Consider the following 25,883-nt stretch of genomic DNA (forward strand, 5'->3'; position numbering starts at 1 on the left):
GATAGCCATAACTGAGTCCTTGGTGTTTTTTAACTTGCTGCTGAGTTATAGCCAATTTAAAACATCTTCGGGATTGGTGTCCCTTCCACGGGATGGTTGAGCTAATGTAGGCTAATGCGATTAGCATGAGGTTGTAAGTAACAAGAACATTTCCCAGGACATAGACATATCTGATATTGGCAGAAAGCTTACATTCTTGTTAATCTAACTGCACTGTCCAATTTACAGTAGCTATTAAAGTGAAATAATACCATGCTATTGTTTGAGGAGAGTGCACAATTTTGAACATGAAAAGTTTTTAATAAACAAATTAGGTACATTTGGGCAGTCTTGATACAACATTTTGAACAGAAATGTAATGGTTCATTGGATCAGTCTAAAAGTTTGCACATACTCTGATGCCATCTATTGGCCAAAATCTGAATTGCACCTGGGCTGGAATAATACATTATGGCCTTTCTCTTTCATTTCAAAGATGATGGTACAAAAAAATACAAAAGAATGGTTGATTTTTTTCTTTGTATTATCTTTTACCAGATCTATTGTGTTATATTATACTACATTCCTTTCACGTTTCCATAAACTTCAAAGTGTTTCCTTTGAAATGGTACCAAGAATATGTATATCCTTGCATCAGGGAGCTACGGACAGTTAGATTTGGGTATGTCATTTTAGGCGAAAATTGAAAAAAAGTGGCTAATTCTTAAATTAAACTTGAACTGAAAATGTGGTCGGAGGGTGTGACGCAATTTTCAGAGCCTCCGGAGGTATGCAGAGGCCAAATCAGCTCTATACCACAACGCAGTGCTCCTCTCAAATGCTGTAATAATGTGGAGGGCTCCGCATTGACATGATTGGCGTGGTACATCCGTATAAACGCAAGTATGAAAGGTCTGACGTCTGCTAAGGCACCATCAAGAGTGAATGCTGTACCACCACTTCAAATTTCAGAATGACCATGCAAAGGATACTGGTGTATCAGGCAGTGGAGCGATCTAATGTGCTGTGAAAAAGCGGATAGGCGGGCAGGTAGACCCTGTACTCCTGTTAGCAGCTCTGATTGGCTGTAACTGGGACTTTGGGTGATATTGATTGACAGCAGTTAATGGGCGGGACTACAGGAAAACAAATTCTCCCATTGGAGAATATTAACAACGGCTACTTTTGGCACTAAACATCGGGTTTTTGCGGGGAAGTGATCAACGTGCCTTTTAAAATTGATAAACGGAACAGTTTAATAGCCCTGCAGTACAGTATGGTTTAGAAACTCTGTTGTAGCTCGCTAGATGTCAAACAGGAAATGACATAGCCAGGTCTGCCATGTTTACGCAGGCGACGGGCGTGTGTTGTGCGAGTTTCTTTGATGAGCTCTGCAGAGTGAAAATGCAAAGGACTTGACTTCTGTAAAGTTATAACTCACCGGCATTGGTATAATCGAAGTTAATGTATTATGCATGGCAAAGCTTAAGAACCTTATTCGGTAATTCAAAATAAGACTCGTTTTAGTAGGCTACATATCGTTGCTATTTAGCTAGCTAGCTTTCTCCACAACAAGGAGGCGGGCGGAAGTAGCTAATGCATGGTAGCTAGCTGGTAAGCCTCGGTTCCGTTTTTAGTATAGTTTGGTGGACATTGGTTAACCTATATTGTGAGTGAGTGACAATAAGAGCTAGCCGACTTTCGCCGTAATAAGCAAGCCATGGCTGAATCCCAGAAAGCTGACCATTCAGAGGTAATTTACGTTTTTGAATGAATACTAACGTTAGCTAGCGATGACCTATTCTGCTAGTTAACAAGCTAGCTAATTATTGTCGACCCTCCCCTTTATTTCCCGCGCAGATTTAGTTAGCGTGAGCAAATCAACAATCTAAAACAAACACTGCACGCTCCAACTTGGTTCTATTTGGTTCTCCCAAAGTTGGTATTTGATTGCAAGCATGAGTTAGACTTTTCCCTCAATAGCCATGACACTTGATCAATCTGTAAACTGGGGTCTTTTTCCTGGTCAGGTCACGTAGAAAGGAAAAACTCAGGACACTACTTGTAGGACTATTACTAATAGAATATTGACTTTCCTCAGCATAAAGGCGAGCCAGACAAAGAGACAGAGCAGCCATCTCAGGCTGGAGCATCAATGGATTCAGTGGACCCTGGAGCCTCACACAGCAATACAGCCTCGGCAGATGGGAACAATGGGGATGATGCTACCAATGCAGTCAGTGCATGTTTCTCCTCAATTATAGACGGGGCAGGGGATGCTGGTAATTCAGGACATGTGAGGGAAACCGATGCAGAGGATTCACAGATGGTGGAAGAAACAGTAAAAACAGATGCCTTGCTGACTGTGGTAGAAATGGACAGTAAAGAGGATTCACAGACTGAAAGAGAAACAGCTGGTGTGGATGTTCCACAGACGGAAAGAGAAACACTCAGTGCGGATGCCTCACAGACGGAAAGAGAAACAGCCAGTGCGGAAGCCTCACAGACGGAAAGAGAAACAGCCAGTGCGGATGCCTCACAGACGGAAAGAGAAACAGCCAGTGCGGATGCCTCACAGACGGAAAGAGAAACAGCCAGTGCGGATGCCTCACAGACGGAAAGAGAAACGGCCAGTGCGGATGCCTCACAGACGGAAAGAGAAACGGCCCGTGCGGATGCCTCACAGACGGAAAGAGAAACGGGCCGTGCGGATGCCTCACAGACGGAAAGAGAAACGGCCCGTGCGGATGCCTCACAGACGGACAGAGAAACAGCCCGTGCGAATGCCTCACAGACGGACAGAGAAACAGCATGTGCGGATGCCTCACAGACGGACAGAGAAACAGCATGTGCGGATGCCTCACAGACGGACAGAGAAACAGCCCGTGCGGATGCCTCACAGACGGACAGAGAAACAGCCCGTGCGGATGCCTCACAGACGGACAGAGAAACAGCCCGTGCGGATGCCTCACAGACGGACAGAGAAACAGCCCGTGCGGATGCCTCACAGACGGACAGAGAAACAGCCCGTGCGGATGCCTCACAGACGGACAGAGAAACAGCCCGTGCGGATGCCTCACAGACGGACACAGACGGACAACAGCCCGTGCGGATGCCTCACAGACGGACAGAGAAACAGCCCGTGCGGATGCCTCACAGACGGACAGAGAAACAGCCCGAGCGGATGCCTCACAGACGGACAGAGAAACAGCCCGTGCGGATGCCTCACAGACGGACAGAGAAACAGCCCGCGCGGATGCCTCACAGACGGACAGAGAAACAGCCCGCGGGGATGCCTCACAGACGGACAGAGAAACAGCCCGCGCGGATGCCTCACAGACGGACAGAGAAACAGCCCGCGCGGATGCCTCACAGACGGACAGAGAAACAGCCCGCGCGGATGCCTCACAGACGGACAGAGAAACAGCCAGCGCGGATGCCTCACAGACGGACAGAGAAACAGCCCGCGCGGATGCCTCACAGACGGACAGAGAAACAGCCCGCGCGGATGCCTCACAGACGGACAGAGAAACAGCCCGCGCGGATGCCTCACAGACGGACAGAGAAACAGCCCGCGCGGATGCCTCACAGACGGACAGAGAAACAGCCCACGCGGATGCCTCACAGACGGACAGAGAAACAGCCCACGCGGATGCCTCACAGACGGACAGAGAAACAGCCCGCGCGGATGCCTCTCAGACGGAGACAGCCCGCGCGGATGCCTCTCAGACGGAGACAGCCCGCGCGGATGCCTCTCAGACGGAGACAGCCCGCGCGGATGCCTCTCAGACGGAGACAGCCCGCGCGGATGCCTCTCAGACGGAGACAGCCCGCGCGGATGCCTCTCAGACGGAGACAGCCCGCGCGGATGCCTCTCAGACGGAGACAGCCCGTGCGGATGCCTCTCAGACGGAAACAGCCCGTGCGGATGCCTCTCAGACAGTCAGAGAGAAAATTGGGACAGATGCACCCCAGACTGTGGAAAAAATAGGCAGTACAAGTGGTTCACAGACTAATGGAGAAACAGACATACCCCTGGACATGGGAGTAGTGGATGCTGACGATGAGATGGAGGTCAATGCTATCAAAGTGGAGGATGACCAGATGCAGGAGGAAGACAACTTGGAGGGGATGCCTGTGATAACAGCTGTGGAAGAGGGAGGCAACATGGTTGCTTTTAGCAGCAACTCCCTGGATCATGGGGATGAGGTGGAGAAGATGGACACGGGGACAGACTCACTGACAGAGAACGAGGTAGAGGAACCCAGCAAGACCGGGCAAGTGGAGAAGACTAATTCCATGCCTTCTATCATGGATACAGGTAAGAAGAGACTGCTGCCTGCAGCTTTTTGTTGGCTATATGACCTTAGGATCTGGATTGTCAATTGTTTCCATAGTTTGCTGAATTCATTTCTTCAGGTTGGATTTGTTTGTGTTTTATGTGTGTTGCTACCCTAAACACTTTGATGTCTTGCTTGGCACTCTACTCCAGGGGTTCTTAAACTTATTCAGCCTGGGACCCAAATTAGAAATGTTGTGTTTTCCTAGGACCCAAGCTTATGAAAACTACATAAATATTGGTTCCTTTCATTGCCGTTATGCCAAAAACAAAAGAAATATAGACAAAAACAAATAATGAAATGAAATATCCATATGAATATCTGTTTATTTCCACTTATTAAAAACACTCACGTATCTGTCTAGGTTTGGAACGGTTGCTATTAAAATACAATAAATAAGGCTCCTGGGTGGCGCAGTGGTCTAACGGACCTGCAGTGCTAGCTGTGCCACCAGAGATTCTGGGTTCGAGCCCAGGCACTGCCGCAGCTGGCCGTGACCGGGAGGCTCATGGGGCGAAGCACAATTGGCCCAGCGTCGTCCGGGTTACGGAGGGTTTGGCCGGCTGGGATATCCTTGTCTCATCGCGCACTAGAGACTCCTGTGGCGGGTCGGGCGCAGTGCACGCTGACCAGGTTGCTAGGTGTACAGTGTTTCCTCCGACACATTGGTGCGGCTGGCTTCCGGGTTGGATGTGCGTTTTGTCAAGAAGCAGTGCGGCTTGGTTGGGTTGTGTTTCGCAGGACGCATGGCTCTCGACCTCCGTCTCTCCCAACCCAGAGTCTCTGGTGTCACAGCTAGCACTGTGATGCCTTAGACCACTGCGCCACCCGGGAGTCAAATAATTATACATTTACTCTGACACGTCGCGATTCACCATTAACAGGTGGGTCGCAACCCATACTTTAAGAAAGGCTGCTCTACTCCGTTGCTACTGGAATGCCCCAGTGTCGAAAGTCCTCAGAGTTTAAACATGTCATCTTACACACACTACTTCAAACATGAAGTCTCCATGACAGGAGACACAGAGCAACCTGCTGAGGAGACCAGCGTTGTGAAGGCTAGCGGCTCGTCTCTGCCTATGGAGGAGGACCAATCTGAAGATGTCAAACCGTTTCACCCCAGTCCCACCACCTCTAGCGAAGCTATTCACCCACAGAACAGTGAAGGTGAGAGGCCACAAGGGTCTGTCTTTGGAATATACGGTCTTTGGCTACATAATGTTCCCACATGACCCGAATACCTGAATGTTAGTGTGGTCCTTCACAATATTCAGATGCTAATGAGTGCACTTCCTCAGTAATGGTTTTACAGTTTGTTTTGGTTTTTAAATTCACACGCTGAATGACCTATTGTTTTGCAGGCATCGACTGTCCTGCAGGGCTGGAGAATGGAGTAGCAGGACAGCCAGTCAAAGTTGTGGCTGTGAGTATCCTCTCTCCGTCACAAACGATAGTGAATTAATTTCCGCCCAAGAGACTAGACGAGCTTAAGCGTGGCAGAAATCTGGTCACTGCTTATGAGTGTTAAAGGTTTTCAGGTGTTGTGAAGGCTTTGTCAGAATACCTCTGTAATTTGTCGTCTGTTGTTGAATGTTCTCTGCGGTCGACCCAGTCTGCCCAGTTGGTAGCTGAGCCTGTGTCCACCAGCGTGGAAACCATCTCCATGGTCAAGGTGAAGGATGAGCCCGTGGACGAGGAGTATGATCAGGCCCTGGCTCCAGCAGTCCTCTCAGAGGGCGTCAAGGATGAACCAGACGCAGCAGAGGTACGGCATCTCTAAACTCACTGGTCCTCAGCAACGGCCAAGTCTTAACTGGACATTTCTGTTGTGAGTTACATGGAAGTCGTCCGTTGAAATTAGAGGTCGACCGATTATGATTTTTCAACGCCGATACCGATTATTGGAGGACCAAAAAAGCCGATACTGATTAATCGGACTATTTTTATTTTAAATTTGTAATAATGACAATTACAACAATACTGAATTACCACTTATTTTAACTTAATATAAAACATCAATAAAAATCAATTTAGCCTCAAATAAATAATGAAACGTGTTCAATTTGGTTTAAATAATGCAAAAACAAAGTGTTGGAGAAGAAAGTAATGTGTGCCATGTAAAATATGTGCCATGTAAAAAAGCTCACGTTTAAGTTCCTTGCTCAGGACATGAGAACATATGAAAGTTGGCGGTTCCTTTTAACATGAGACTTCAATATTCCAAGGTAAGAGGTTTTAGGTTGTAGTTAATATAGTATTTATAGGACTATTTCTATACCATTTGTATTTCATATACCTTTGACTATTGGATGTTCTTATAGGCACTATAGTATTGCCAGTGTAACAGTATAGCTTCCGTACCCCTCCTCGCCCCTACCTGGGCTCGAACCAGGAACACATCGACAACAGCCACACTCGAAGCATCGTTACCCATCGCTCCACAAAAGCCGCGGCCCTTGCAGCGCAAGGGGAATAACTACTCCAAATCTAAAAGCGGGTGACGTTTGAAACAGTATTAGCGCACACCCAGCTAACTAGCTAGCCATTTCACATTGGTTAACCAGCCATTAGGCTGATAGGCTTGAAGTCATAAACAGCGCTGTGCTTGCGAAGAGCTGCTGGCAAAACGCACAAAAGTGCTGTTTGAATGAATGATTACGGGCCTGCTGCTGCTCAGTCAGACTGCTCTATCAAATCAGACTTAATTATAACATAATACCACACAGAAATACGAGCCTTTGGTCATTAATATGATCGAATCCGGAAACTATCATTTCGAAAACAAAACGTTAATTATTTCAATGAAATACGGAACCGTTCGGTATTTTATCTAACGGGTGGCATCCCTAAGTCTAAATATTCTTGTTACATTGCACAACCTTCAATGTATGTCATTATTACGTACAATTCTGGCAAATTAGTTCTCAATGAGCCAGGCAGCCCAAACTGTTGCATATACTCTGACTCTGTGTGCAATGAACGCAAGAGAAATTACACAATTTCACCTGGTTAATATTGCCTGCTAAACTGGATTAGTAGTTATAGTGATTATGATTGATCGTTTTATATAAGATAAGTTTAATGCTAGCTAGCAATTTACCTTGGCTTCTACTGCATTCGCGTAACAGGTAGGCTACTCGTGGAGTGCAGTGGTTAGAGCATTGGACTAGTTAACTATGCGGTTGCAAGATTGGAACCCCTGAGCTGTCAAGGTGAAAATCTGTCGTTCTGCCCCTGAACATGGCAGTTAACCCACAGTTCCTAGGCAGTCATTGAAAATAAGAATGTGTTCTTAACTGACTTGCCTAGTTAAATAAAGGTATAAAAAAGAATAATAATTACAAAAAACCGATAATCGGCGCCCAAAAATACAGATTTCCGATTGTTATGAAAACTTGAAATCGGCCCTAATTAATCGGCCATTCCGATTAATCGGTCGACCTCTAGTTGATATCAATGCGTAAAGTTCAAGCTGTGTGTGTGTGTGTGTGTGTGTGTGTGTGTGTGTGTTTTAATCCCAAATCCTGTGTGCATGTTAAATGTATGTCACCGTTGTTATTTACAGGAGTTGAAAATCAGCAACGTCTTCTCTGTGGGCGGCTGCCCAACTACGAACGGTGAGCAGGCGACTTTAATATTTGTACACAACAGGACCCATTAGTGGTCGGTCAAGCCCTAAGCTATGTCTTAACCTAGCTGCAGATTTATTTTCTGAATCAGAAAGGGGTTTAGGTGGTGGGCGTGGCAGGGGGAGCGCCAATGGGTGAGGTCGGCCTGTAGGCGCAGCTGAATTTTGGAGAACATTTTAAAGGCCATTATCTTGGCGGTGTAGACTGTTTAATTTTTAATTACATTTCCTGCAATTCTACAATTTTCTCCATGGAGAAAGCTCATTTCTTGTGATTATACATATTCTGCCATGGATGTGAGAACTTTGCAGTTTTAAATCCAATTTCCTACAATTCTATGCATTTTGCCATGGCTAATGCTGTGTTCTTTTGCTCAAACATAATAACAAAAATGAATACTGCTAAATAAATTGTATTTGTTATTTTAAATTCTCCTTCACTTTCTAGCTCTTATTTTGGTAATTGTTAGTTCTCAAAGATTGTTATAAAAATATATAGGGCCATTATCTATTCTACATGCTTTTATTTCTGGTATTAGTCGTTTACACTGAAAGCGTTTTTAACATCCCCAATATGAATTAAAAAAAAAGATTATGCAAGCCCGCCCAATTATTTTCAATGCCAGAAAAGTCCCTGGGCTTTGGAGTGTATTTTTATAGTCTACCGCAAACTCTCCAGGAGCAAAAGATGACTGACTACCACCTTACAGGTTATGCATTTCCCCCCCCCCCCCCTTCCCTCAATCTCCACCCATCCTCGCCATCCCTCTCTCCACTATTAGCCGTATCCACGCCAGTGGCTGCCCTGCCTAAGACTGTAATACCTGCCCCAGCCTCTTCCTCCATCCCTCCGCTGATCCCCATGGCTATGCGGGTGGCCTGCTCGGCCTGTAAGAAGGTGCTGCTGAAGGGCCAGACGGCCTACCAGAGGAAGGGCTCCTCGGACCTATTCTGCTCCACGTCCTGCCTCACCTCCTACAGCCCCCCGCCCGTCAAGATGACTGGCCCAGCCAAGAAACCCTGCCACTACTGCCTCAAGTGAGTCCTGCTGTTGTCGTGCCGATGGCGTATGTAGATAATGAATAAAGATAAGATAAAAGACTGTAAAATAAGAAGCCTTCTGACATTGCCAAGCTTTAATGTATTGTGTATAAATTATGTTTTTATGAGCTTATCACCCCCCCCCCCCAGGGAGATTGCTAACCCCAAGGACGTGATCACAACTCCTGTGGACACCATGGGCACAGTGAAGGACTTCTGTAGCCAGACCTGCCTCTCCTCCTTCAACTTCAAGAGGAACTCTGCCGTCTCCACTCTCTCCTCCTCCCTGTCCACCATGACAGGGGCCGTCAAGTGCAGCATGTGCAAGAAGGCCTGCGTTGTAAGGGGCTTAAGATCTTTGCGCATTTCAGTGTGGGAGTCGCCTGAAGTATCAAAATTGGCCATATAAAATTGGTGATGTCAGAGCTGACAAGGAAGTGAACATTTTGGATGAATTACACTTTTATAGTGGGCCGACGCCACAGAGACATACTTGACATAATTAAGTATAAAACTGTACTTTTGCCTTTCGTCTTTTTCCTGCACCTCTTCCATTGGCGTCTCGTCTCAACATCTGCTCCTTGTTCTTTTCCCCCACAGAGTAAACACGAGGTGATCTTCCAGGGCAGTATGCACAAGCTGTGCAGCGAGGTGTGCTTCACGCGCTTCCGCTCCACCAACAAGCTGTCCATGAACAGCTGCCAGAGCTGCAACAACTACTGCTACGGCAAGGTCACCGTGCTGGTCGTGCAGGGGGTCAATAAGACCTTCTGCAGCGACGGCTGTGTCGCCACCTTCAAACAGGTAAGAATGGGATCCCTGAGATGCAGTTCACGCAGTCAGAAAAAGTGAAGTCCTTGCTTTCCACCTCTCTTGTTTTCTCAATTGCTCTCAAAACTCTCAGAGGAGGTCCGAGGGAGGGACCTTGGATCTTCTCCTCCAGTACGTAAGAACCATCTACCTGTAAGTTGAAGCAAGCAAAAGCAGTCACCCTCACTCCTTTTTGTGTTTGGTCTGGTTTTTCAGAAAGCTAAGAAGCCGGTGGCATGTACTATGTGCCGCAACTTCCGCTCACCGGTGGAGATGGTCGACAGCGCCGACTCTGAGGGCAAGCTGGAGATGTTCTGCTCTACTGGCTGTGTTACAGCCCACAAAGTACAGACTGTCAGCTCCTCGGGTATAGTTAGGCTAACCACCTCGGCAACATACCTCACTGTCACAAACACACACTCATTCACTCTCTATCATTTATTCACTCACTTACACACTCTTTGTTTCACACACTCACTCATAAGTCACTCTCCTTCCTTCATTTCAACCCAGGTGCTCGGGTAGAATGCAACACCTGTGGTCAAAAGGTGGTGCCCTCCTTCCACCTGGCCATGTCAGACGGCTCCATCCGGAACTTCTGCACCATGAACTGTGTCGTCACCTTTCAGGTAACACCACCTCTGGGTTAATCCATTAGCTCAGTTGAATTAGAATAGAAATATTGAAAAGACGGCAATTTAATCATTCACTGCGGCTCGAACACTTTTGATATTTTACACCTCTTTTACCCTGCACTCTACTCTTTGTTGTCCTGCACTTGACACCACAATGTTATGTTTCTGGGACCTGTAGGATCAGTTCAATAAGAGCAACTCCCAGAGCCAGATTAATGTGGCCCCCAGCACAGGGTCCACAGCTCCGCCCGCGGCCCAGACCAGGGACAAGGTATCCCAAGGGACCCGTCTGCCCTGCTTCCAGTGCCACCGCCTCTTCTCCTCCAAGCCCGAGCTCATTCAGTTCAAGGTACTTAAATGGTGTTTTCTTTCTCTGCCTCTATCCCATCTCTCATTCTGACTCTCTCTTTTCTCTTTGCCTTTCCCTCTTTGTCCATTTTGTTGAACTCCCTCACAAACACACCTCCACTCTATTTAGGTAGACACAACTCCCTGTTAAAACTGCTATGGAATTGATTGAATGTGTGTCTGCGCAACCCTACAGGATAAGATGGTATTCCTCTGTTCGGTAAATTGCTCTGAGGAGTACAGGAAGATCAACTACGAGATGGCACGCTGCGAGTACTGCAAGATTGAGAAGCCAGCCAAGGAGGTCAAGAGAATCAATAAGAGGGACTACACCTTCTGCAGCGAAGGTTAGGAGGGTGATTGAAAACATGGTCTTTAACCTTTTGCTGCAGTGGGCTAAGTCAGTGTCACACAGTGTTTCTTGGTAGTCTTAAACAAAACAAACACCTCACACACATGGTTAAGTGCTTAAAAAAAGGAGACACCTGTACCATGTCAGATATAGAGTTTATATGAATTCCATTTTGAGTTTGCATCCCAATATTACACTTTATATACATCACAGAAGACTTAAATATAACAAACCCGTTCGACATTGAAACACCAGATTTTCTGCAGGTTTAATAAAAATAAAAAAGTTTTTGAAGCCACTAGAGGGCGATTTATTAATTTGACAGCAGGAAATGGTTTTAATAGGTCTGCTGCCTCAAGGTATAACATTTTTATTTATTTATTGGTTTCCTTTGCCATCATAACACGAAATAAGTTGACAGCCCCAACAAATCACCTTTTTTCTACTTTTATCATCACGACTTATGTCTGTCAGAAATGGGTATTATTTATTTGGAAGTCTTTATTTGGAAGACTATAGCCCCTTGAGGTGTTGCAGTCTGACTGTGTTGAACCTGTGTCATGAAGCGGAGCGTGACAAGGCGAGCAGAGAGTGGGGACCTAGAGTGGTGGGAGCGTTGAGTGGTTGATAGCACCGACAGATGGCAAAAAAAGACCATACCGATCATAATAGAGATGTATTTATATATATTTTTTTTTCTCCCCCAAGTAGCGTTAGCTAGCACTAGTCGGCTGTACCTGCGCCAAAACTGTTTTTCATCCTATAGCTCGTTGTCCATCTTTAAGTTGAGCCAAGGTGTTTTCAACACTTTCTCTTCTTTTTTTTCTTCTCCGTGACTGATCAAAACAAATGTTCTCATGCTTTCTCTGGTCTCTCTGCAGCAGACATAGTATAGTGAGCAATATATTTGGAACATCGAATCGCAATGAAATCACAGTATCAAATCGCAATACATACAGAATCGTGAGAATCGCAATGCATATCGTATCTGCACCTAAGTATCGTGATAATATTGTATTGTGAGGTCCCTGGCGATTCCCTAGTCATGTCTATCAGTAATAAGCATGACTTTTTTCATTTGAAAGACTATTCTGATCATCATAGTCGAACTGATAAGAATTTTGACTTGGTGTACAAAGCTCAACTTCCCTGTCTTTCTCCCTTCTCTCCTCCATACCCAGGCTGTAAGCTGCTCTACAAGCACGACCTGACCAAGCGCTGGGGGAAACACTGCAAAATCTGTGCCTACTGCGCCTCCACTGCGCAGAAGGCCGTCACAGGCCAGTACGGGGGAAAGCTGGAGGACTTCTGCTCGGACGAGTGCAAGTCCCACTACACCCTGCTCTTCTGCCAGGTAAGAGAAGGAACCACGCTAAGGAAATGAGCAAGACACCTAGGGCTCAATGAGGCTCAATACTTAGGACTCGTCTCCTGTGCATGTCTTTTTCGTCTTTAACACTGATCTGAAAATACTTACTTTTCTAGAAAATACATTCTGCTTTGATTACTGTACAGTTCTCTCATATTAGTGCAGGAGGGAGAAAGGTGGGGATAGGAAACCACTTTCATTTTATGAGTGAATTAAATGTTACATCCAGTGTGGCAAGTGCAATAGCTGCTATGTGAGTTCTTATTCTACGAGATATGCTCTATCTGGTATTTCTACATCATGCTTGTCTCCTCACTCAGGTGGCTAAGTGTGACGCGTGCGAGCGCCAGGGGAAGCTGATTGAGACCCTGCCGATGCTGGGCGAGGTGAAGCACTTCTGCAACCTCCAGTGTCTGCTCGACTTCTGCAGCCTGCAGACCCAGAACCAGGGCAAGCCCCAGGGCCAAAAGGGTAGGATTTATGTAGTGTGTTATAGGACATTGTAATGTGTCATCATGGGTTATTACATGTCATTATGTTGCCTGTCAAAGCTCATGCTTGAGAGGTACACAAATTGTCATAAAGACTTGGAGTCCCTTTAACAATTTGTGGTAAAATAATAATTACTTGAGATTGTGTAAGAAGATCATTTCGTTGTTTTATCACAACTATGTTAAAGTTTAGAATTAAACTCAACTGCAACTTTCTGTTCTGACTAGTCTACATCCGCTGTATATCACAGTAAAGCCAGTCTACACCCCCTTGAATTTTTATCACGTTTTGTTGCATTAAAGTGTTAATGAAATATTTTTAATTGTAATTTTTCGTCATTGATCTACACAAAATACTCCATAATGTCAAAGTTAAAAAATGTGAGTTTTATTTTTTTTAAATTAATATTAAATAACTAAAATATATAGTTGTTGCATAAGTATTCACCCTCTTTGCTTAGTCAAGCCTAAATTTGTTCAGAAGTCAAATTTGGCTTAACAATTGACATAAGTTATAAGGACTCACTCTGTGAAATTATAGGGGTTGACTACCCCTTCCTCTGTCCCCTTAAGAAGACTCACAGCTGTAATCTTAGCCAAAGGTGTTTCTAACATGTATTTATTTACTCAGGGAGGCGAATACTTGTCTAATCAAGGTATATCAGTGTTTTTTTTTCACTAAATTATTTTCTTAAAAAATGTTAGAATTTTTCTTTCGCTTTGACAAAGTATTTTGTGTAGATCGCTGACAAAAAATGACAATGAAATACATTATAATCGTACTTTGTAACTAAATTTAATAACATGTGAGGAAATCCAATTGGGGTGTAGACTTTCTATAGGCACTGTATAATAATGACTGCAACATTTATCTCATTCTCTTTCTTTCTCTTCCACACATCCTTCTAGTGGCCATCTCAATCGCTCCATCCCCCTCCAATACTACCACTGCTACGAATGTGTCTGATCCCGTCATCGCCAATGTAATCTCACTAGCCAGCTCCCCCACTGGCCAGCCCAACTACGCCAACACTTCCCTGCAAGGTATACACACAGTTATCAGTTACTCAATACACACAAGGCCTTAAACACTATCAAGTTCAACCACAGAGGGGTTCAACCACAGAGGGGTTCAACCACAGAGGGGTTCAACCACAGAGGGGTTCAACCACAGAGGGGTTCAACCACAGAGGGGTTAAACCACAGAGGGGTTCAACCATCCTTAATCATCTCTTTGATTAGGTTTGAGTTGTCGTTGCTAATAGCATAGCCTGTTGACGTCCATTAAGCTACAGGTTAAGTATAGCTGATTTAGATTGAAAAATGATCTACTTAGCAGGCCTGTGGTGTTTTTCTACTGACTCATGCTCTGTTGCTTCATGACAGGGACTGTTCCCAGCAGACATGTGAAGTATGTTGGAAATGTAAGTTGTGCATATGTGTTCTTTTGTCTATATGTTTATGTATTATGCGTATGGGGCTGAATTGTAACTTCCACTTAATTTGACTTTAATGCAGGGGAACTGAAATCTATTTGACCTCACGGGATTCCGGCAGGGATGGGAGTGAAGTTCTAGAATCAAGTTCAGGACAGGATCGACAGTCCACAGGAGCGGGCAGTACCGGAATAGTTATAAACATAGGAATGTGTGGAGCATTCTGTAAAAAAAAAAAAAACTGTCTAGGCTAATATAGTTAAGAAAATAAAATACAAATCTATATATGTTACAAGGTCATTTCCCCCTCCCTTTCCATCCAGTCTTCTGCGCCTTGCTCCAGTTGTAGCTAGTCACTACTTTACCCATTGACTTTACCTCCGATGCACGTGGAGACAGACACAAATGTCCATATCATGAGTTCATCCGACTCTGGCTAAGTAGAAGGGCTGCCTTCATTACCAAATTCTCGTAATGTGGTTGTCATCAGCTGTGTGTGGCACTGTGCAGGCAGCTGTCTCGTGAGCGCTGAGCAGCAGCCAAACGGAGCAGTTGCTTTGGCTTCTCGCACGGAGAGCGCACTATCAAGGTTGTGGATACTCAGACTGCTCACATGGCAGGTCTGCCAGTTTGGATGAGCAGAAGTGACTTTTCATTAAAAGTTAGGAGAATTAAATTGGCAGGTCAGGATAATTAGGTTAAGGTTAGGAAAAGGGTTAGCTAAAATGCAACACTTGTCCCTGACGTGACTCAAACATATCTAGCTACAACCAGGCCTGTCTTGAGAGCGGTCTTGGATTCCTCTTATGCACTTATCCACTTATGTCACTCTAAACCGCCAGATTTACAGTATCAGTCAAAAGTTGAAACACCTACTCATGACAGGTTTTTCTTTATTTTTACTATTTCTATTTTCTACATTGTAGAATAATAGTGATGACATCAAAACAAAATATTTTAGATTCTTCAAAGTAGCCACCCTTTGCCTTGATGAGTTTTTTTTATGCGTTTTAGCCAATCAGTTGTGTTTTGACAAGGTAGGGGTGGTATACAGAAGATAGCCCTATTTGGTAAAATACCAAGTCTATATTTTGGCAAGAACAGCTCAAATAAGCAAAGAGAAACGACAGTCCATCATTACTTTAAGACATGGTCAGTCAATGCGGAACATTTCAAGAATTCTTAGTTTCTTCAAGTGCACTCACAAAAACCATCAAGTGCTATGATGACTGGCTCTCATGAGGACCGCCACAGGAAAGGAAGACCCAGAGTTACCTCTGCTGCAGAAGATAAGTTCATTAGAGTTACCAGACTCAGAATTTTCATCCCAAATAAATGCTTCTAGGAGTTGAAGTAAGACACATCTCAACATCAACTGTTCAGAGGAGACTGTGTGAATCAGGCCTCCATGGTCGAATTACTGCAAAGAAACCACTCCTACAGGACACCAATAAGAAGAGGAGACTTGCTTGTGCCAAGAAACAGGAGCAATGGACATTAGACCAGTGGAAATCATTCCTTTTGTAAGAATGTTTTGCTTCCAACCGCCGTGTCGTTGTGAGATGCAGAGTAGGTGAACGGATGATCTCTGCATGTGTGGTTCCCACTGTGAAGCATGGAGGAGGTGGTGTGATGGTGCTTTGCTGGGGACACTGATTTATTTAGAATTCAAGGTACACTTAACCAGCATGGCTAGCACAGCATTCTGCAGCGATACGCCATTCCATCTGGTTTGTGCTTAGTGGGACTATATTTGTTTTTCAACAGGCCAATGACCCAACACATCTCCAGGCTGTGTAAGGGCCATTTGACCAAGAAGGAGAGTGATTGAGTGCTGCATCAGATGACCTGGCCTCCACAATCACCCAACCTCAACCCAATTGAGATGGTTTGGGATGAGTTGGACCGCAGTGTGAAGGAAAAGCATCCAACAAGTGCTCAGCATATGTGGGAACTCCTTCTAGACTGTTGGAAAAGTATTCCAGGTGAAGCTGGTTGAGAGAATGCCAAGAGTGTACAAAGCTTTTGACAAGGCAAAGGGTGGCTAATTTAAAGAATCTGAAATATATTTTGATTTGTTGATCACTTTTTTTGGTTACTACATTACTCCATGTGTTATTTCATAGTTTTGATGTCTTCACTATTATTCTACAATGTAGAAAATAGTAACAAATTATGAAAAACCCTTGAATGAGCATAAATTAGGTTTGGCCTAAGGTTACTTAACGGTCTGTCTTCATTGTGTGGCAGGCCAGCACCCAGACACAGGCCCCCCGGGCACCTCCACCCAGGGCTCAGAAGAACAAGGCCCTGCTCTGCAAACCCATGGTCCAGAACAAGGGCATCATGTGTAAACCCAACTTCACTACCACAGGGTGCCAGACAGGTACAATATCATACATGCATGTAGCCTTTATACCACACAGTTTTTTATTTTTTATATTTGTATTTATTTGTACAAGAAAATACAAAACAAAACAAAAATAACACATGCGGGAAAGGTCAAACAAAAGGCTTAAGGCACCTCCCCCTTTCAAATGGTTGTAAAACAAAACAAGCATTTATAAAATTAAAATAGTGTTATTAAAATGCATGATAAAAATGAATGCTTTATGATACAGGCCATTGAATACACACACACACACACACACACACACACACGTGTAGCCTGTATATAGATATTCAGAGACACTCTACTTTCTATTTCTATTTATCTTGAAATTGTTTGTTGGTCCACAGATGATGATTTCCCCAAGGTGATCATAGTGCCTGTCCCAGTGCCAGTGTATGTCCCAGTCCCCATGAACCTGTACACCCAGTACACCCCCCAGCCTGTTGGACTTCCCATCCCGGTATGTTAACACCCCACATCTAGCACTACCTACCCTTCACCTCGGTCAGTCACATAGTCACACAGATTTCTCCTCAAATTCTCTTTAAGAGCTGTGTGCTCTGGACTAATTTGAAACCAACTACCATTGAATAGTGGTTGGCTGGTACATGCTCTTGCAGACCAGAATAGCAACATGAACAAATAATTACATCCCTCATAGCCTCCATGGGGCGGCAGGGTAGCCTAGTGGTTGGAGCGTTGGACTAGTAACCGAAAGGTTGCATGTTCGAATCCCCCAGCTGACAAGGTACAAATCTGTCATTAGTTAACCCACTGTTCCTAGGACGTTATTGAAAATAAGAATTAGTTCTTAACTGACTTACCTATTTAAATTAAGGTAAAATAAAGAAAATAATCCTTTATTTGTCCTGTTTCCAGCTGCCCGTGCCCATGTTTCTGCCGGTGACCCTGGATAACGCCGAGCGCATTGTGGAGACTATCCAGGACATCAAGGAAAAGATCCCCTCTGACCCTTTCGAGGCCGACCTCATCCTCATGGCTGAGATGGTGGCTGATGAGGGGAGGGAGAAGTCCCCTGAGCGACCCCCTGAAAGGCCTCCAGCCCCAGTAGTACAAGACGGTAACCAGGGGAGGGAGACAGGGATTGGAATGAGTTCTGGGTCATGTTCATTAGGCGCCAAATGGAAGAAAATGGACTGAAACATGGAGGGATAACCTGGACTTGCAAAACATGTTCTGTTGCGTAGCCTTATATAATTGGAGGTGTTTAAGCTATTTCGGTAATCAGAGTTACAAACAGTAAGCACTGATTTTGAACCTGTGAGAACCCTCTCTATGGCTTCATAGGCCAAGCTACAGCTTTGAGAGCTTGTTTCTTTGCTTGTTTCTTTGCTCTTCCACCAAGTCTCTTTTAAATGCAATTTATGAGAGTATAAAAAGCTATTATTAATTTGAATTCTGCATTATGACTGTCCCATAACTTAAATGCTTTTGTTTTTTTCTCTCTCCGGGGACCAGACCAGGTCAGCACCTACAGTGGAGACCTGGACACAGACGAACTGAGCAACTTCCTCACCACTTGGGATGACGAGCCACCCCCCACCCCTGGCGTCTCATCGCGGCACAGTCGACCCTACGCCCACGAGACGCTCCGACCCATCGTGGACATCAATGTCCCCGCCACCCCCCCACCCCCCATCATGGACATAGAGGCTGACTTCCCAGTCCGTGAGTGATGCTCGACTTTTACACCTCCACAGTTATTAGGGATTCCTGATTTGAGCCATGTTTATCTGTTAAAAGAGTTTTTAGACTTTTTTTCCTGAAGTATAACTTGTATAAGTTATAACTTGTAGAATACTTATACTTTGGTTGAAGGCTGTCAATCTTTTATTTTAAGGTAATTATATGGTCAAAACATATTGAGACTTTATAGTGAATGGCTTCTAGCTCTGTGTTGTTCTGTCCTGTTATGTTTTCAACATGTAACAAGCAGCAGTAAGTCAAACGCTTCTTTCATTCAACACACTACAATTCAGCTGGCCTCGCTCTCATTGTCGTCAGTTTGTTTTCAAATATCTGCATCGGTTTTGTCAGAAACCCTGGAGCTGATGGCCCATTGGCGGGATCAGGAGAGGGATAGAAGTCCCAGTCCACCTCCTTCTCCTCCACGACGAAGAGCCAGAAGGAAAGCTCGGGATGGCTTGCCACAGAAGAAAAAGGTACGAGCCCAAAACGGTAGTTTAAATAAGACCCTTTTCAAAGAGCGCCTTCAGCCATTTATTTCCATATTTCAACTCCCAGCAGTGCTCCTTTTTTAAAATGCTTTGTAAATATTTTGTCTGTGGGTGTGTCTCTCTCTTGCTCTCCCTCCCTTGACCCCACAGAAGCGTAAGTCGAGAGCAGCAGAGACTGCGTCAGCGGTGCCTTCGCTGGCTGCGGCCAAGAGTGACGTGGTGCCCGGCGAGCCCCCCAAACTGCAGCACATGTACGGGGTGGACGCCTGGAAGAGATGGGTCCAATGGAGCAAGACCCAGCCTGACCTGGAGAAGCCTCGATTTGGCTGTGGGTCTGCTCACTGATACACTTGTGCATGCACGAACACCCAACCCACTGCCCTGACCATATCACACTCGCGCACAGGCAAACATGACTATATTATAACTGTTAATTTCCTGAAAACCCTGATATCACACATTTTGTTGCTTTGCTTCTTAATTTACTGCCTCTTTCTAGGATTAAACCTGCCTCCTTAATTGCTTACGGGAATCATATAACTATGTACAGTGAATAACGTTCTGTTCCCCCTGTTACAGCGCGGCCAATGGAGATAAAGGAGGATGTTTTGAAGTGCACAACAGCAGAGCTGAGCTACGGTCTCTGTCGGTTTATTTGTGAAGTTAAACGACCCAACGGCGAGTCCTACAGCCAGGACAGTCTTTTCTATCTCTGCCTCGGCGTCCAGCAGGTAGGACACACACACAAACACACACATTCAAACACTCACTTCTGATAATATCATTCTGTTGATTGCCTCTCCTTCTGCAGTACTTATTTCAGAATGGGCGCATGGAGAACATATTCACTGATCTCTTCTATGGCAAGTTCACCCTGGAGATCACCAAGCTGCTGAAAGACTTCAAACCTACCATAACCGCCAGTGGTAAGACTGCACAAACACACCGTGTATAACTCAAAGGTTGTAATAAGGCCTTTTGCTTACTCCACTGTTGTGAATGACCTCCCACTTGTCGTCTGTCATCCTTCACCTCAACTCACGTTCTCCCCCTCTATTGTGTTCCTTTCATGTATTTGAGGGCGTTGGGTTTGTGGTCTGTGTTTATTAGTATGCTTATTGAAAGGGCTTTAATGTTGGAACCTCTCTCTCCCAGGCTACCTGCACTCGCGGGTGGAGGAGGAGTACCTGTGGGACTGTAAACAGCTGGGGGCCTACTCTCCCATCGTGCTGCTCAACACGCTGCTCTTCTTCTGCACCAAGTTCTTCCAGTTCAAGACGGTGGCCCAGCACCGCCAGCTCTCCTTCGCCCACGTCATGCGCTGCACTAAGTCCATCCACGACAACACCAAGTCCAACTTCCTGCGCTTCTACCCGCCCATCCCGAAGAAGGACCTCGCAACTGAGACAGCAGGTGCTTTGCCTATTCTCCTTCGCTCTATGGAGCAAGTTCAGTTGCAACAGAAACTGTATTTGAATTCAATATGTTTTTTTATTTTAAACGCACAAATTGAATCATTGAATTCATAAATGTACCTTGTATTTCACGATTTGAAAATGAATTAGATGAATAGTGCATAAAATGTATATGTAATTACATTTTCAAATATACTACTTATTCATTCTGTATCAAGTTCATAAACTATAATTTCAAGTTTTCGAAAGTTTAATTTTTTATTTCTCAGATGCGTTCAGATTCAGTTCTCTAGATTGATTCAAAATCACAGACAAAATCCTGCTACTTTTCCTGCAAGGAATGGTAGAAGAGAATGGCTAGATTCAAACTATCTGTGATAACAGGTCTCTGGCAGTTTCTGAAGCCAATGTGGCATGTTACATTTATTGTCTTCTATGAATTTCACTCTTGCGTTTGAATTGTTTGGGCAAAGCTAAGATTCTCTGGAATTCCCCTCTGATGCTCACAGAACGTGCAGGACGCGTTACGACTGTTACAAAAACAGCAATTTGGTTTTGCCTACTAATCTAATTGGCATAATAATAATTTAAAAAAATAAGCGAGAGATCTTAATTTTTGCATAGGATGCGTCTCGCATCCATCCATCTGTCGCACTTCTGCATCTGTGGACAGAGCTAGAGAGGTTTTTGTCAGACCATGAGACATCCCGAAAATCGGTCTTCTCACAAAAACTTCTGTAGCGTCCGAACGTACAACTACCCCTTTATGGAAAGATGAGACTCTCACGAACGCGATGGTGTTATCCGTTTTGCTGTACGAAAGTTTGGACACCTACTCATTGCATGGTTTTTCTTTATTTTTACTGTTTTCTACTTTGTAGAATAATAGTGACGACATCAAAACTATGAAATAACACAAATGGGAATCATGTAGTAACCAAAAAAAAAGAGTTAAACAAATCTCAAAATATTTTATATTTGAGATTCTTCAAAGTAGCCACCCTTTGCACACTCTTGGCATTCTCTACCAGCTTCACTTGGAATGCTTTTCCAACAGTCTAGAAGGAGTTCCCACATATGCTGAGCACTTGTTGGTTGCTTTTTCTTCACTCTGCGGTCCAACTCATCCCAAAACATTTCAATTGGGTTGAGGTTTGGTGATTGTGGAGGCCAGGTCATCTGATGCAGCACTCGATCGCTCTCCTTCTTGGTCAAATGGCCCTTACACAGCCTGGAGGTGTGTTGGGTCATTGTCCTGTTGAAAAACAAATATAGTCCCACTAAGCGCAAACCAGATGGGCTGGCGTATCGCTGCAGAATGCTGTGGTAGCCATGTTGGTTAAATGTGCCTTGAATTCTAAATAAGTCACCAACAGCGTCACCAGCAAAGCACCATCACACCTCCTCCTCCATGCTTCACGGTGGGAACCACACATGTGGAGATCATCCATCCGTTCACCTACTCTGTGTCTCACAAAGACACGACGGTTGGAACCAATAATCTCATATTTGGACTCATCTGACCGGTCTAATGTCCATTGCTCGTGTTTCTTGGCCCAAGCAAGTGTCGTCTTCTTATTGGTGTCCTTTAGTAGTGGTTTCTTTGCAGCAATTCGATCATGAAGGCCTGATTCACACAGTGTCTGAACAGTTGATGTTGAGATGTGTCTGTTACTTCAACTCTGAAGCATTTATTTGGGCTAAAATTTTGGAGGCTGGTAACTAATGAACTTATCCTCTGTAGCAGAGGCAACTCTGAGTCTTCCTTTAGTGTGGCTGTTCTCATGAGAGCCAGTTTCATCATAGCGCTTGATGGTTTTTGCGACTGCACCTAGAAGAAACGTTAAGTACTTGAAATGTTCCGCATTGACTGACCATGTCTTAAAGTAATGGACTGTCGTTTCCCTTTGCTTATTTGAGCTGTTCTTGTCATAATATGGACTTGGTATTTTATCAAATAGGGCTATCTTCTTTATACCACCCCTACCTTGTCAAAACACAACTAATTGGTTCAAACGCATTAAGTTTCATAAATGAACTTTTAACAAGGCACACCTGTTAATTGAAATGCAATCTGGTTGAGAGAATGACAAGAGTGTGCAAAGCTGTCATCAAGGCAAAGGGTGGCTACTTTAAATCAAAATCCGCAGCATATTATGCGCATTTTCAAGCATAGCAGCAAAGGCTGGACAAATACTATTTATCTCTTTTAGTTTGAATCTGTTGAAATGCTATATACAACATCCTATGTACATGAGTGGACATTATAAAGAGACGTGTATTTTTTCTAATAAAACCATGGCCAGTTTGTCACAGTTTGTTGTTGTTGGTCAAAACAAATAGGTTGTCTGGTCCGCAAATTCGTTGTTGTTTTTTTTCCAATACGGCCTGATTGAGTTTGACACCTTTGGGCTATCTATTTATGTAGCTAGCTATTAATTTAGCAAGCTAGAAACATTGAGCCTTAAGTGTGAGCTGCTGTTTTTGCTAATGGAGAAAGTACAATATAGATCACATTTGATTCCGATGTAATCATGGACCTGTGTTTGTGTAGCTGATGCAGATGGTGTGGCAGCGAAGAGGAAGAGGGAGGACGAGGAGAAAGAGGAGGTGCTGGAGATGATGGAGAACAGTGAGAATCCCCTCCGCTGTCCTGTCCGATTGTACGAGTTCTACCTCTCCAAGTGGTGAGTGACACACAAATACTGCATGCCTTTATTCTCCCCATTCTGCAGGACAATCTAACCAAGTACTGTATACTAATATCTTGTTCTTGAAAGTGCTTTTCTGAAATCTTTCCTCATCTCATTTAAAAACTAGCCCCCTCTAACACAGAGCTCTCCTCCTCGCCCTCTTCTCTCCTCCAGCTCGGACTCGGTAAAGCAGCGCACCAACGTGTTCTTCCTGCTCCCGGAGCGCTCGTGCGTCCCCAACAGCCCCATGTGGTTCTCCTCCCAGGGCCTGGATGACCACACCTTGGACACCATGCTGACACGCATCCTCACCGTCAGGGAGATCCATTTGGGAGACCCCCAAAGAAACGAGCCCCAATCCAAGGACCCTGAGTGGACCCCTGACCAAGACAGTGACGAGACTGATTGACTATGAGGAATGGTGCCCACACACACACACACAGTTAGAAGCTCTTGTTTGCATACATACACACACACACACACACACACACACAAACTACGTGTTGATCCGTAAGGACTCCAGCCATGTGTGAAGAGTTGTGTGTTCGCACATGGTGTCCAAGGTATGGACTGAGAATGTGTCTTGTACACAAAATGTATAGGGAATGTGTGTAAACGCAATTATGAACTGACGCTCAACCACACAACTGGGACTGAAGAGAGACCCTGTTCATGCTGTCTGGTCTTTCAAAATCAAGTGGAGTAAACAGAAGGAATCACTTTAAGAAGAATCACATTACTGCATTTGTGAGCGTGGTTGGGGTCAATACCATTTACATGGTATTGACATTCCAGTCAATTAAGAAAGTGAACCAAACTCCCATTCAACGTGTTACCAATTGAAAAGCATTAAAGAGACTTTGAATTTTAGTGTACTTCCTGAATTGAAATGGACTTGACCCCAACCCTGGTGAGCATAATTGTGGTCATAGAAAGAAACGAGTTTGGTTAACAAGATCTTTTCAAGTTCATTCACTTCACAATACGATGCAATGCTCTCCAGCCCTAATCAATATGCACTCCGATTGGGAAGACGCTTTTAAGAAGTTGCCTATCACATGGAGCATAAGTCAATCTGACCAAGTCCTTTCTAATGCAGAGTTCTTATTTCTGGGATCACTACAAATATGAGGACGCTTTGAAAATGTTGTTTTTTTAATATTACAGATGTCAACAACGTTGTTTTAGTGATTTTGTATGTTAAAGGATATATGACTATTTCTGGTGTTTGCTGTTGTTTACGGGAATGAGAACATTGACCAAACGCCGAGGGATATAACTAGCTGTCAATAGTGTTGTCCAAGTCCATTGCCTACTAAAATTGGTGCGAGGCAGACCCATGCCATTTAATTGTCTATTGCGTTATATTTGGAGTCATTTGAACTTGCCAAAATGCTTTGACACATTAGTGCTCCCACATGCATACACAAGAACGCATGTGTACTGTTGTTTTGGGGGGGGGGCATTGTCATCCTGTGTTTCCCTATGTAGAATATCCAAACACTTGTGATTTGGTGTGATATCAGGAATAAGGAGTGAACCCTGAATCCTCAAAGTGGAATTAGAAATGAGTATGCTGTAGTTTGAGGCCATATTGACAGTTTATCTGCAAAGACGAGCAATTTTACATTAAGTGCCCCCCATTAATGGTTCTCAGAGGTGCGTCTCTTCGACTTTGTTCTGAGAAACTTTTGTATCCAAATATTATTTTTAAATAAATGCCGAAAAACGAACGTTTAGTTTTTGAAGACTTATTTATCCAGTTAATTCCAGATTGTTTTAAAATAATACATTTCTTGTGGTCATATGTTTTAGGCGTGAAGATCTCTGATCAATTCTGTTTGCCAGTTGAAGGTGGCTAGATTCACACCCTAGCAGGGTATAAAACAGTAAGTGTAAAACTTCACATACACCAAGACGTCAGTAATCAGCTCAGAAACCCCTTAACTCCTCATTTATCAATGTTAGGAAGAAAATAAGTGTTTGATACTTTGGTACTTGAAATGTACTTTGGCTTTATGAGCACATTTCAAGACACGGGAGTTTTATAAAGATACTGTGTCATGCGCCTGACATAGTCACATTTTGTCTGTCTGGTAAAACCCAGCTGACATCAAACCAACTCTTGGGTATTTCCAACTTACGAGGTACTTTTCTCCCATTCTAGCACAGTCTTCACCATTGGGATATTGTCTTTGGACTCCTCTCCACATATCAGGCTCATACCCCACTGGAAGCTAGAGTAGAAGGCTGGGTAACGCATAATCAGAGGAATGACAATTCATACGATCCATGTCCTCAAACAAACTACATTGTTTGGATAAACCTTTTGATTTCCATTTTTTTGGGGGGGGTGTCAAGGAAAAACTTCACAATATACTTTAATTGAAGCGTGTGACTGAATGATCATGCTTTATAGTTTACATCTAAAGTGAATGAATCAATACAATATTCTGTCCTTTTGTTTGGAGCTTGGGATGTGTTGTCCACCTATAACCACGCTCCCTCTTGTTCATCTGTTAACCCAATCCAGCACCAACTTGCTCATCTAAAAAATGTCTTTAAAAAAACAAATCATTTCTGAATGCTACTATGGTTTAAGTAGAAAACATGCAATGGTTCCTTGAATGACTGTAGAAAATGTACAGTATCATGATTTTCGCATAGCTCACATGTTACCTTGTACACTATGGGCAGTCACAAACTCCTCTATCATAAATATAGATATGAGGCTTGAGAATATGGTGCTGAAATAC

The 25,883-nt window shown here is 44.2% G+C and overlaps 1 protein-coding gene across 2 annotated transcripts; it reads left to right on the forward strand.

The window, feature by feature from the left end:
- The first annotated feature begins 1,353 nt into the window (after nucleotides 1-1,353).
- Nucleotides 1,354-24,857, forward strand: LOC139373414 (zinc finger MYM-type protein 4-like). Of its 2 annotated transcripts, XM_071113882.1 has the most exons (28): nucleotides 1,354-1,732; nucleotides 2,081-4,300; nucleotides 5,325-5,486; nucleotides 5,681-5,742; nucleotides 5,932-6,084; nucleotides 7,885-7,936; nucleotides 8,730-8,985; nucleotides 9,139-9,328; nucleotides 9,589-9,792; nucleotides 10,015-10,165; nucleotides 10,312-10,427; nucleotides 10,612-10,782; nucleotides 10,978-11,128; nucleotides 12,315-12,487; nucleotides 12,823-12,973; nucleotides 13,903-14,037; nucleotides 14,380-14,417; nucleotides 16,680-16,815; nucleotides 17,169-17,281; nucleotides 17,701-17,902; nucleotides 18,301-18,510; nucleotides 18,880-19,004; nucleotides 19,170-19,347; nucleotides 19,599-19,750; nucleotides 19,831-19,945; nucleotides 20,175-20,432; nucleotides 22,989-23,121; nucleotides 23,302-24,857. In XM_071113882.1, exons 2-28 carry the CDS (start codon nucleotides 2,791-2,793, stop codon nucleotides 23,534-23,536), a joined length of 5,532 nt encoding a protein of 1,843 aa, XP_070969983.1. In that variant the 5' UTR covers nucleotides 1,354-1,732; nucleotides 2,081-2,790; the 3' UTR covers nucleotides 23,537-24,857. The 2 variants fall into 2 exon arrangements, with proteins under 2 accessions (XP_070969983.1, XP_070969984.1); XM_071113883.1 differs by lacking the exon at nucleotides 1,354-1,732 and having other exon boundaries at nucleotides 2,440-4,300; nucleotides 5,337-5,486.
- Nucleotides 24,858-25,883: the final 1,026 nt, after the last annotated feature.

The sequence above is a fragment of the Oncorhynchus clarkii genome, chromosome 18 (assembly GCF_045791955.1).
Source record: "Oncorhynchus clarkii lewisi isolate Uvic-CL-2024 chromosome 18, UVic_Ocla_1.0, whole genome shotgun sequence".
Lineage (NCBI taxonomy): Eukaryota > Metazoa > Chordata > Actinopteri > Salmoniformes > Salmonidae > Oncorhynchus > Oncorhynchus clarkii.